General features: G+C 38.3%; 1 protein-coding gene across 2 annotated transcripts in view; it reads right to left on the bottom strand.

Annotated features, from left to right (window-relative positions):
• Nucleotides 1–596: 596 nt before the first annotated feature.
• Nucleotides 597–12,068, bottom strand: part of grb10b (growth factor receptor-bound protein 10b) — a 75,486-nt gene continuing 64,014 nt past the window's right edge. For both annotated transcript variants that reach the window (XM_026926854.3, XM_026926853.3), the window contains exons 8-17: nt 10,399–10,473; nt 10,142–10,279; nt 9,342–9,452; nt 8,224–8,322; nt 8,017–8,094; nt 6,522–6,638; nt 6,358–6,424; nt 6,133–6,220; nt 5,905–5,998; nt 597–5,778 (exon numbers count right to left, since the gene is read on the bottom strand). In XM_026926854.3, the coding sequence (XP_026782655.3) occupies nt 5,632–5,778; nt 5,905–5,998; nt 6,133–6,220; nt 6,358–6,424; nt 6,522–6,638; nt 8,017–8,094; nt 8,224–8,322; nt 9,342–9,452; nt 10,142–10,279; nt 10,399–10,473 (1,014 nt within the window). In that variant the 3' untranslated portion in view covers nt 597–5,631. The remainder of the gene's footprint in view (nt 5,779–5,904; nt 5,999–6,132; nt 6,221–6,357; nt 6,425–6,521; nt 6,639–8,016; nt 8,095–8,223; nt 8,323–9,341; nt 9,453–10,141; nt 10,280–10,398; nt 10,474–12,068) is intronic.

Raw genomic sequence — 12,068 nt, 5'->3', positions numbered from 1 at the left:
AGCTGAATCAGGTGTGTTGGGAGCAGTAATGACCAAAATGTGCAGGATAAAGGGGTCTCTTGGACCAGAGTTGGGACCTGCCGCTTGGTGGATCTTGAGCCTGTCCCGAAAATACTGCGTGTGTGGAAGAAATACACCTTGGAAGGGATGCCAGTCCATTGTAGCTAGCACACACAATACAGTCATTCATCCTCTGTAACTACTTCATCCTGGTCAGGGTCACGGTGGATTTGGAGACAATCCTGGCAACACTGGGCCCAAAGTGGAACAATTCCCCCAGATGGGCCACCAGTCCATCAGAGGGCACAATTCACACACTCATTCACACCTAGGGGCAATTTAACACAGGCAATTCAACTACCTGCATGTTTTTTTTGAGGAAAACTGAAAACCTCAGAGGGACCCAATCGAACACAGGGAGAACATGAAACTGTACATAGACAGTAACCCGAGCTCAGGATCAAACCAGGAACCCTGGAACTGTAAACAAGACACAATACCTGCTGCACAACCATGTCGCCTTTGTTGTCTTATTTTTCGACTGAAATTTTCAATGCTGAACCTCACTTGCTAAGATAAGATGAGCCCAGGCAAAGTTATAGCAATGTATTAATGTTTTATTCTACTTACAATAAACAGAATATAGCAGACCCTTATTTGTACAAAAATACCTGAAAAGGTTACAGTTAGCATAAGCCATTCAGCTATTTACAAGACCAAGCAAAGCACATTATCAATACAGGACCTTCAAAAAAAAAAAAAAAAGCTTTTTTTCCTTGCTTTTTGTTTTCATTCCCTGAAAAACATATATTTATGTATATATCTATATGTATGTACAGTCACACTTTTTTGCACGGTGACAGGAGGAGCAAAGACACGTATGTTACTGTTACTAAAGAAAGGGGCTTACGCACTGCAGGTCATTAATATCCAGTGCCCACACAGATTACATCTGGTGTACACCTGTGGACACCTAACCTGGATGTTTTAGGTGTCTCAGATTAAGACTGCTGCCCTATTGTCCATATAGATATGAAAGACAGAAACCGATCCTAGCCATCTAATATATACAAAAATCTGGTTAGTGTGTTTGTGTAAATGGAGACAAGGGTGGAGGTCTGAGGCACCTGCTGGATTTTATGCTTCATAAAACAAAGTAAAGCTAAAACCAATAAGAAACTCTAACATTTTAGCACTGTTTCACGTTCTATATATGGTTGAATGGTATGAAAAACAACACAAAAACTAGAAAAGATGGGTATATCCTAAAACTCAATGATAACACCATGAGTTGTCAAAGGTAAAAGACTAGGAAAGTATAGAGAAAATTCTAGAAACGGCACCAGTCCTGGGGACCAGGTGTCATCAGGCTCCACATCAACCCTGAGCAACCCAGTTACATTCATTTCTTTTAAATATTAAAAAAAATCTATATTTATTTAATTCGCTGATGTACTCTCAACAGTTCACACATGCTGTAAATGATTCACAATACCAGCTCATCTGAACATCAGGACATTATGCTTAAGCTTTCACTGTGTATAAACAAAAACACACTGTCCAAGAATGCTAGGTTAGCATTTTCAAAGTGTATTCTGTGGAAAAAACTTTTAGCTTAATAGTTACTGTGACCACAAGAAGTTCACCCCATACTCCAGTTTCTTTTTTTTACCAGCTTAATTTAAATGTTAGATGACCTTGAACACTGAGAAACAGAATAAAACAACATATTTACACACACAAAAAACCAACCAAACAACCCCAAAAAACAAAACACCCCCCCCCAAAAAAAAACAAAACAAACAAACAAACAAATAAACAAACATAACAAAAACTACAGGTCAAGTTTCTTCATTTTGTAAGCCATCATGAAAAAAACAACAAGAACAACAACAACAAAAAAAAAACACACACACACAAAACACGAATATACCTAGTAAACCTAAATAAACCTAAATAAACCTAATATACAGTGTCAAATCTATAGGCTTTTTAAGTTTTTATTGTGTAGACATACAGAAAAATTATTAGTTTGTTTAGTATTAATTTGTTAGTGTTGTGAAGGTGACAGAAATGAATTTGAGCTGGAGCTTTCAGATTCAGAATGCGGATCATTTTAATGAGGACAAAAGCAGCACAAAAATGTTACTGGATGAAACTAGACGATGAAATTTTAGATGAAATGGTATTGCTACAAATTAAACTAGGGCTGCAATGCTGTACTATAACAAGGAAATCTCAAAATGTTAGGGGATGAGACAGGGCATTTTTTTTTTTCAGGTTTGCACCAAGCAACAGTAAGAAAACTGCGAGGCTAAAGTACGATGTGACTATTACTTAATAATTAGCAGTGCCTCCATTTTTTCTGGCCCATTTGTTTTCTACTAGCTCATATGCACGAGGTTTGTAAAATTATAGGTCAAAGTTCAACTAGGTAAAGGCGGATAACCATCACCAGAAGCAAATGCATCTCTTTCATGCCCTTTCCCCTTCAGTGAAATGCCTTTTCTGCTGGGTGAATTTTGTTTGGTTTGACTGCTGCTTTTTTCTGAGAAAAAAAAAAAAAGAACAGAGTAATATACAACACATCACAGCAAGGGTTCAAAAACCGTAAATGCTATGACTAAACTGCCCATGTTGGTGCCTCTGCACCAAGCAGCCCTAAAGTGAGAATTCTTCAATTTTCCCAACTGAAGGAAGCATTGAAAGTTTTTCATCAAATCCTACAACTGAGGATTTCCTTTTTTTAGTGGAGTAAAGCTTTAAAGCAAGATAGTTTACTAAAGAATGGACCAGGATAAAAGCAGAGAAAACCTGAACAAAAAGGCTGTAACTTCTGTGTGAATCTTTGCTTTTACTATGATTTTGCACACAAAAAGGGATATCAGGTTGTCCATTCAGAAAAAACCTGTAAATTGTAACTAAACTGTATCTTTTCTTGTTGCTGGGTTCGTACCCTCAAGGGTACATCTTTCGTACCTTTTGTGTTTTACCTGGAAAGATGCATGTAAATTATACTCTGAAAGCTAATTAAAAAGTATGACAGGTCCTTAAGGTTCAGTGTGGCATGTCATCCTCAAATCTTTTACACTCCATTCAAATTACCATGTGAAAGATAAAAAAGATGTACCCTGAGAGTTCCACCCCAGTGACAAGGAAAGGCATGGTTTAGTACTTTTTTTTTCTGCGAGAGTATGATTATTCTATGAATGTTGCAAGCCATTTTCACATGACATCTTTGATCTGTAATAGGTCTTCTACAATGATAGAGAGGGTCAGGGAAAGGAAGGCTCCAAGCAATCAACATCTAATATGAATCAAAACCCCTCGAACTGCTGATATAGTGGAGTTTTCTTCAGCTAGATGTTCCTTTTAGGATGCGTTTAGGCTCTAATCCAAACACAAACAATGCCCCGCGAGTGTGCCTTAGGGCTGTGATTGGACAGTTATTGCATTTCAGCGTGGCAGGACTGCAACACCCTGATTAAAGTGAAATGCAACGCAACACATCAAATGCAAAGTCAGCATTCAATTGTTAAAAAGCAATCCCCTGCTGAGCAATGAGCAATGCAATGAAGGTTTTGCTTTTCAGTGTGGCATGTCATCCTCATGTCACAATGAAAAGCAATGCTGTCTGTGTATTGTGTTTCACGTTTCTGTCTGGCCCGGAATCTTCTCCATGGATGTTAAAAAAAAAAAAAAGGAATAAAAAGTGCTAATACAAGAGAAATTACATTGAAAAAAGTCTGCTTTTGTTTCCTCACAAGACAGTGGGGTTGTTGTGGACCAATTTCTGGCCACCCACAGTCTTCAGCACAAAAACCAAGCAAAAATGAGCTAAAAAACTCATCCAATTTTCATCAGTGTAATAATGTGCAAATCTTAGAAAAATTCATTAGTATGAGTCTTTTCCTTTTTCATGAAAGACTAAATAAAATCAGTGAGCAAAGGGGAAATATGGTGACAACTACAAATTACAAAACGTTTGTATTTGTGAACATAATGGTGATGATAACAAGGCCAGAAGTATAATGCAACAATACAGCAGATAATTGTGACGAGCTCAATAAAACAGGGTTAGTATAACAAATTTCTGATATTAGGTGAAATAAAATACATGAGGCTCAATATGTTTGCAAAAAATTGTCAAAGAGCAGTACAGAACAGCGCTGAGAATTCACTAAATTTCAAGTAATCATTCAGATCCAGATAAATAAATAGATCCACGGAAACAACACTTAAAAATGATTGCATCATTTGCATTTATATCTGTGTAATCATGATCACTCAACAGAGCTCGTAGACACTGCGGCCAGGCCTTTTCCATCTAGCTTAATATGTTATTAAGTAAATACTAAAGATGGCTCTTCCATAAAGTCACAATTTGAAAATATTGTTGCAAATCCATCCATATATCGTGCTACTACTGAACAAGGCAGTAAAGGAAACAGAGCCCCAGCTGTTCTGGAAGTTTCACAGTGCACTGTCCTATTGATCTACCAATACACTGAAAGGACAAACAAGAAGATCTGGTGATTCCTGCCCCTTGATTTCATCTCAAAATAAAAAGATGGCATCCGTTGTAACGGAGCTCCCTGCAGTTTGCCATTTTTCAGGGGATCGTAGTGGTTATTCTTCCACTGTTTTTCCAATTTTTGTCCTCTTCAAGGTGCCTGGTCTAATGGTGGCAGTTGTGAAGCTGATCCAAGCACCCACTTCAGGTTGTATTACCCTGGATGGCCAGCAGAGGGCATTTCAAATGCTTAAATGATGTCTCAGAGGGGTGGTGGAACATTTGGAAATTAGCTAAGGCTTTACAGTGACACAAAGTCAAAACAGAGTGCAAAAGGGGACTGTGTCAAGTGGACAGTGATCTGAAAGAGCTTATTAACTATATATATATATATATATATATATATATATATATATATATATATATATATATATATATATAAACCATATGAGCAGTGTAACATTCTTTTAATCCAGATGGAGGAAGCTGGAGAAAGAGGCCTAGCAAAGAGCAAAATGTATGATTTCGTTCACAAACCATGTCCAAAGTCTCTTTTACAGTCCTGTGCTTTGACCTCCTACCTCCTATTGCTCCAAGCAATCGTAGATAGATCTACAGGAGGATTCAATTGACTCTTGGGTTTCTGACTACACCATTTATAGCTCAGTTGTTTCCTGTGCTTTAAAGTCAAACTCCAACTAGATGTCAAGTGTCCGTCTTCCACCCTCTACAGGCTCTAGAGATCTTTCCAAAACAACGGACCTTGTGATGGTCCGTCTTCCATCATCATAGAGATCTTTCCAACACAACGGACCATCTGATTACATTGAACAGGATATTCAGATCATCATAAAGGACCCTCTGATGATTTTATGAGGAAGAACCTTTAGAGTTTACCAGTGGATCAAGGCTTGCTGCCAACTAAGATCTTTTTCGATAGCTTTCTTTCTCTTTCTTGATAGATTTCTTGATAGCTTCATCATAGCCCTTGCAGTTCCTCTGGAAATCATATAGGAATGCCTGCAGAGTACTTGTCGGTGGACAGCAAGTCACTTGCACATCATTAAACCAGGTGAAACATTCCAATTCTCAGAGAACCAATGGTAGGTTTGGGGGGGTCATAAGGCCACCATGGTGCAGGGGTGCTTGAGTTTGCAAGGCAGAACTCCTCGGTTGAGCTGGTAGAACTCCACCAGCTGGATCAGGTCCGTGAATTTGGTGGTGCCATCATCAAGGCTGAAGAACATTTGACCGTCCTCTTCACACTGAAGTTGCCAGAACAAATGACAATGCAAGTCAAGAAATCTGTCGATTGGATGAAGCTTTATGTCTTGTACAGACTTGGCAAATTCAAAATTGTGAGAAAATTTAGCATGTGGTATATTGCTTACCAGTAAAATTTGAAAGTGTTTGATTTTCTGGTGGTGACACATGGTAAGCACGAAGGCTTTCGGGTTGCTCTGGCTGTCCCTCAACAGAAACAATCTGACCCCGGAAGAGAAAGATAAATATTACAAACAAAAATAAATAGGAAATATGCTAAATTTGATAAAAGTTTCTTTATTTTTATAAGATGGTGTTTTCATTTTTATAGTTATGTGTTCAAAATAAATGTGTACCCATCCACTTGGCCCTGTTGGTGCATCAGCCTGTGCGATTCCTCTCTTGTGATTCGACCGTGAAACCAAAGCTGAGTTTTGTGTATCACTGAGTGGTAAAGAACAGACAAAAGTTTGAAGTAAATGTTATGCAGGAAACAGTATTTGTTGACTTTTTGCCTCAACATAAATCAACAAATTAGGGTTGTTAATCAAGTACATAAGATAATCAAATAAAATAAGTACCTCCACTTAACGATGAGGGGTGGAGTGGACTAGGGCTCCCCAAAGTGTTCATGCGCTGACTTCTCTTCTGTGACCAAAAAAGTATGTTTGGATAAGAATAGACACTGGCACAAACCTGTATCCAAGCCTGACTCTTCTCATAAACCCTGGGTATTGATGCTCACCCTCCAGGCATGGGCCTCCTCCAGAGCAGCACTCTGAGCTTCCACAGGATTGTCAATCACCCTGCCTATTGTCCCTGAGAAATCCATGGCTACTAGAGAGTTCTCCGACACACTCCTCTGTGGAGAGATTGAGCAAACATAAGCTTTAAGCTTCATCCATTGTTTCACATGCACTAAAAGAAACTTCACTTCAAAGCAAAAAGAAGATTTTCAGAAATCCGGATATAGATTTAGATCCCTAATGAGCAAACCAGGCTCAAGGAAAAACTCCCCAAGATGACATGAGGAAGAAACCTTGAGAGGAACCTGAATCAAAAGGGAACCCATCGTCTTCTACAGTAGGCAGGTGAAATTATCTAAATGAAATTATCTACTGAAGCGTGAGTGAGTCTTGGGCATAAACTGTTGTTGAGAAGTGTATCCATTTAGGGTATTCATGTGGGACCATCCATAGCACCAGAAGGTGAGTCATAAGTTCAGAAAGCTCCAAGCAGAACAAAACATTTTTATATGTTTGGGTTTTTGAAGGCTATCGGTATACCTTAAAAAATAGTACTTGTCCTTTACAAGCAAAATGGATATTCCCTTACAAGTCAAATATCAAGCCATGAGAGTAAATGTAAACATAGTTGCAAGTTGTAAGGGACAATATGTTCTTCTCCACCAGTTTCACTGCACAACAACATACGACAATGTTAATTCACAAAAGTGGAATATAAGATAAGATAATAAATAAATCTATAATGAAGTAAGGAATAATACACTTTGGTCATGCTGTTATAGGAAAATAATCAACAGTTGGGTGGTTATTAAAACCACCAAAAGTAGATTATTTTCCAATTACAGCACAGTATTTTATTCCTCTTATACCACACGCAAATAGCCAATGATTACAATGTTTTAATAATTTATAGTTATATTTAATGTTGTGTAATGTCCATGAAACAAGTCAGTCATTCCCTCACCAGCCTCTCTTGAAGTTAATAAGACAAAAAAAAAAGCAGTGTCACAATACTGTGAAACCTAATAGTCCTCTGTCCTGAAGAATTTCCTGAGTTACAGCTTTAATTCTGACTGTTAACAAACTGTTAAATAAATCTCCTCAGAGAAACTTCACCAACTGCACAACAACTGCACACTTTAATCCATTTATGTATAGAGTCTGTCATATAATTTCCTGTGCAAATTGTTACTGCAAAAATGATAATGTATTAGAACAAGCGCATTAATATAAACCTTGAAGCCACTATTGTTACAGAAAATTAATGAACAGCTTCTAACCAATCAGAATCAGTTTAACAGTGCTGTGGTATAATCACATTTAAAGCATGCAAAATACTCTCTGGGGTCTACAGAAAAAAAAAAAGGTCTAACTGGAACTGTCCTTGAGACACCCACAGAAGCTGTTACCCGTTCAACATCAAGCCCACACAGCACTGAACACTGAACATCCAGATTCATAAAGAAAAGCAGATTCAGAAAAACAAGAACTCACCATTGGTGCTGGGAAGTGTGAGAGCAAAGCTTTTCTCTGCTGTGGGATTTTATAGTTCTGATAAAGTAGAATTCCATACTGTATGGAGAAAGAAGCAATAAGTTTGTGGACTTCAACAAACCTTACTTACATTTTTGAAAATATTTTTTTAATTCTTGCTTTCTTAATTCAGAATAGGAAACTTTTCTAACTGGTAGCTTGGTGTACCTTAAACAATCTGAAGGCCGTCATCCAGCACGTTCTGGTCTGCTCGTCTTCCGCACACAACATTCTCAGTTCCTTCTGCTCACTCCGGACCTTGTTGGGCTGAGCAAGACAAGAGACTTGTGTTAGTGTCTGTACTAATATGCAAAAAAACCACAAAGTGTTATCTTTCATCCTGAGGTAAAGTCAAATCTTCAGCGTATAGTGCTAACTGAAAAGAATCTGGCAATGTTAAACTGTAAGTTAACTGTGTTGGAAAACTAAAACTAGTGCAATGAAAATGACAGCTGGTTATGCAAAGTGTCTCTCCATCTCTAGAATATTTGCATATTTCACACGGCAGCTTAAGCAGTAGTCAGAATAAGAGATAATAAAATTCAGCTGCCAGTAAAGGCAATTCACTAAAAGGGAAAGGACATGGGAAACATTTACTTCTGGTAGCGGTTGCTTTCGCTTTGCTCTAATGTTTTGTGAGCCTCAGTCTTGTGAGCAATAGTAAACAAGTGGGCGGAACAGTGATCTGACATACACTAGGGGGTTTTTGTGGTAAAATTCTAGTTTTTCTCTCTACTTGCTAGGATCTTCTTGTTGGCACCTCTGATTTATCTCTGATTTCGTAATTTTAATAGTCAAAACAGTGGTAGGCAAAACACTTTTTGTTATAGACTAAGCATCTGCATCTGTATGAAACAACAACAAACCCCATTATTTGGGAACATGTGCCCGGATGTGCTTGTGAGCTATAAAGCAAGCAAAAATAGCATGAAAGCAAGATAAAAAAAAAGTAGTTTTATGTAGTTTAAGAAGTTAAATCTTAGCTGCAAATACACATTTCACTTGATCCTTGATTCTTTAAAAATCAGAAAGTGGGCTTTGTCTCAAACACTGATAACCAACACATTGTAACTCTAATAAAATAACCAGAGCTTGGTTCATAGGAAACTCTAAAATTGTGCTGTATCCAAAAAAAAGAGGGAAAAAAAGGAAAAAAGGGCTCTCCCAAAATAACTTCTGACAGCAAAGAGTGGTTTCAGCCAAGATTTTTTTGGTCTATGACTCATATTTACGGTCTGCAATGGCCTTTATCCAAAAGGCTGATGGGAAGCGTGGTGTAATCTTACCTTTATACAAAACTCGTACTCTGTTGGTGCATTGTGAAGCTTCTTGCCTGCTATTACAGTAAAGATGTTGCTGTCTTCAAGGTCTGCTAGTAACTGCAAATGCCTTGGTTCCTGCAGAAGGTCATATCACTTAATAATGAAATAGAGACATTGCATAAAGAATGCTAGGTTAAAACTAAATATTTAGATATTCAGAAGGAACAAGAGGAACTGGATGCTTATGCCTGGTATACCCCAAGACAAAATATGCAGAAAAACTGGTTCTAACAAGCAAGCAAGCAATTTAACCCTGGATCTCTAGTTCATGGTTAAATTTAAGGTCACATTCTACATCCAAAGGTCTCAGACAATGACTGCAACACATGCATTAAATAAGGAATAAAACACTTGGGCGTGTACTGTTATAGAAAAATAGTCAACGACACAATGCAGAGTTACTGTTAAGTTGATTATTTTCCATTAACAGCACATCCTCAAGAGACACATTTTTACCCTGGTGGAAAACGTTCTGACTGTTTCAAAGCACTGACACATGAGACTTCTTCTGTAAATGTCAATGTCAATGTCAATGTCCTCACTGAAAGTTTCACTGTCTGAATGATTATAGATTTTCTCCACATTAAATAACAAAACAATTTCTAATACATTTAGTATTAGTACTAGATTATGTGGAGCATCCTTGTCTATTACTATACAACAAAATAAACCTCTGATTTGCAGCTGCACTACTGTCTGAGCCTTCTGACCAATCAGATTCGAGACAGCACTGTAGTATAAGGAGTGCACAGAGGTTAGCATACCTTTGACGTTCCTTTCGTCGAGTAGTATAATCCTGAGCGTCTCAAAAACACATACAGCTTTTTCCATGACTTCCTGCCTGTCTCTTTCACATACAGGTAACCCTGGATTTCTGGACAACTGCTGGAGTTTAAGAAGTTCTGAAGAACAAAGGAAATCAAGAATGCGAGAAGTTCAAGAAGTACAATTTTAGTATGAAGTTAAATGTGATGTTAGGATAAACATAGTTAGGAAGATGCAACTGGATATCCTTTCATACTTGCAACAGCTGAGATGGAGGAATGGTCCCGTTGCTTTCTTGACACCAGGCCACCATCTGCTCTGGAAAGAAGTTCTGTTGACAAGCATAGAGATTCTTCAGAGAGAAGCTCAAAAGTTGTACCAAACATTGTATGAGGTAAAACCCAATCTCTTGGCCTCAAAACACCAGGTATGATCCCAAGAGATGCATCCCAATGTGGTAATTACTTACTTTTTCCTACAAGTCCTACGTCCAACACCTTTAGTACCTTCAAAAGGTGAGAGTTTACAATGTATACCTAAATACAATGAAACCCAGAAAGGAAACCCAACACAAAGTGTGCTAGTAAGGTGTTTGGCCATCGCAAGGGAGGAATACTATTCTTCCAAAAGGTTCCTCAACCTCAGCTGGTGTTGTGATAATGGTGGTAGAGAGTGCTTTTTAACATGCCGCTCCAAATCTCCCATCGGTGTTCAATTGGGTCGAGATCTGGTGACTATGAGGGCCATAGCACATGATTTACATCAAAACAATCAGTGAGCCATCATACCCTGTTGATGGGGCAGGGTAATCCTGGAAGTATGAAATGGCCGTTTAAAGGAGTATGAGCTCCATAATATACTTTCTTACGTAGAACTTTTTGTATGGTGAGTTGTAGCTTCCTTTTGAAAGTCTAAGGTTCCAAATCTATAGTATATTCTAGTGATTCATTCATTACCCTTTCGCCTTTCCTGCTGGGGGTGGCATTGGCAACAGGCTGAGAAGGTCAGTCCAGACTTTTCTACCCCGACCCATAGATTCCAGTTCTTCCTGGGGAATCCCCAGACATCCCCAAACCAACTGCCAACTGTGAGACATAATCTGCCTTCAGTGAGTCCTGGGGCTGCCCCAGGGTCTCAATCCAGTGGAATGTACCTGATACAGCTCTAGCAGAAGCCGACCAGGTCAGGCTCTAGCCACCTCTGTCCATTCTGAGGTGCAGAGGCTCTATTTCGAGGCTGGGATGGTGATCTCAAATTTAAAAAAAAAAAAGAAAAGGGGACCAGAGGGTGTATTCCAATTATATTCTAGGAATGAGTGTTTAAACTGTATACCAAGAGAGCCATATCCGATCTGAAGTAATCTCCAATTAGACAAGTATGACCTGCAGTAGATGTATTTTGGTGCAGACTTTTCGATGATAAGTGGTAGTTTCTTTTGACTGTACCCTTTTAAAAGTCCCAGGTCCGTAATCTATGGGCAGTCACCAAATTTTATTTGGAATAAAAAAAAAACTATGTTGATATGTCCCAGTATAAATGGAACAGAAGTTCAACAAGTTGCAACATGGAGCTTAAAAAGAATCTCCAACCTTCAAGTTTAAACAAGACGCTTTTCTTTGCAGGCATGCATCAAGATCAGACAACGTCTGCTCTGAGCAAATCAGATTTGTGAAGCGATTCAAATCTCCAGTTCTTCTTAAAGGCATCTTCATGTTGTTGAAATTTTAAAAGAAATTAAAATGTCATAGAGTCAATTCATCTACACACATCTTTAGTTGAGACCAATTATGAACTGGAGAAAAGTAGCTGAGGTTGAGGAACTGTCTGAGCCAGAATTTACACACTATGCTGACACTGCTGACATTTTTTTTTTTTTTTTTACATCTTTTCCAGTGTTTTCCACTGTTTCCAGTGGGATAGTGGTAG

This window comes from Pangasianodon hypophthalmus, chromosome 1 (assembly GCF_027358585.1).
Source record: "Pangasianodon hypophthalmus isolate fPanHyp1 chromosome 1, fPanHyp1.pri, whole genome shotgun sequence".
Taxonomy (NCBI): Eukaryota; Metazoa; Chordata; class Actinopteri; order Siluriformes; family Pangasiidae; genus Pangasianodon; species Pangasianodon hypophthalmus.
This window is presented reverse-complemented; position numbering and strand designations above follow the sequence as displayed.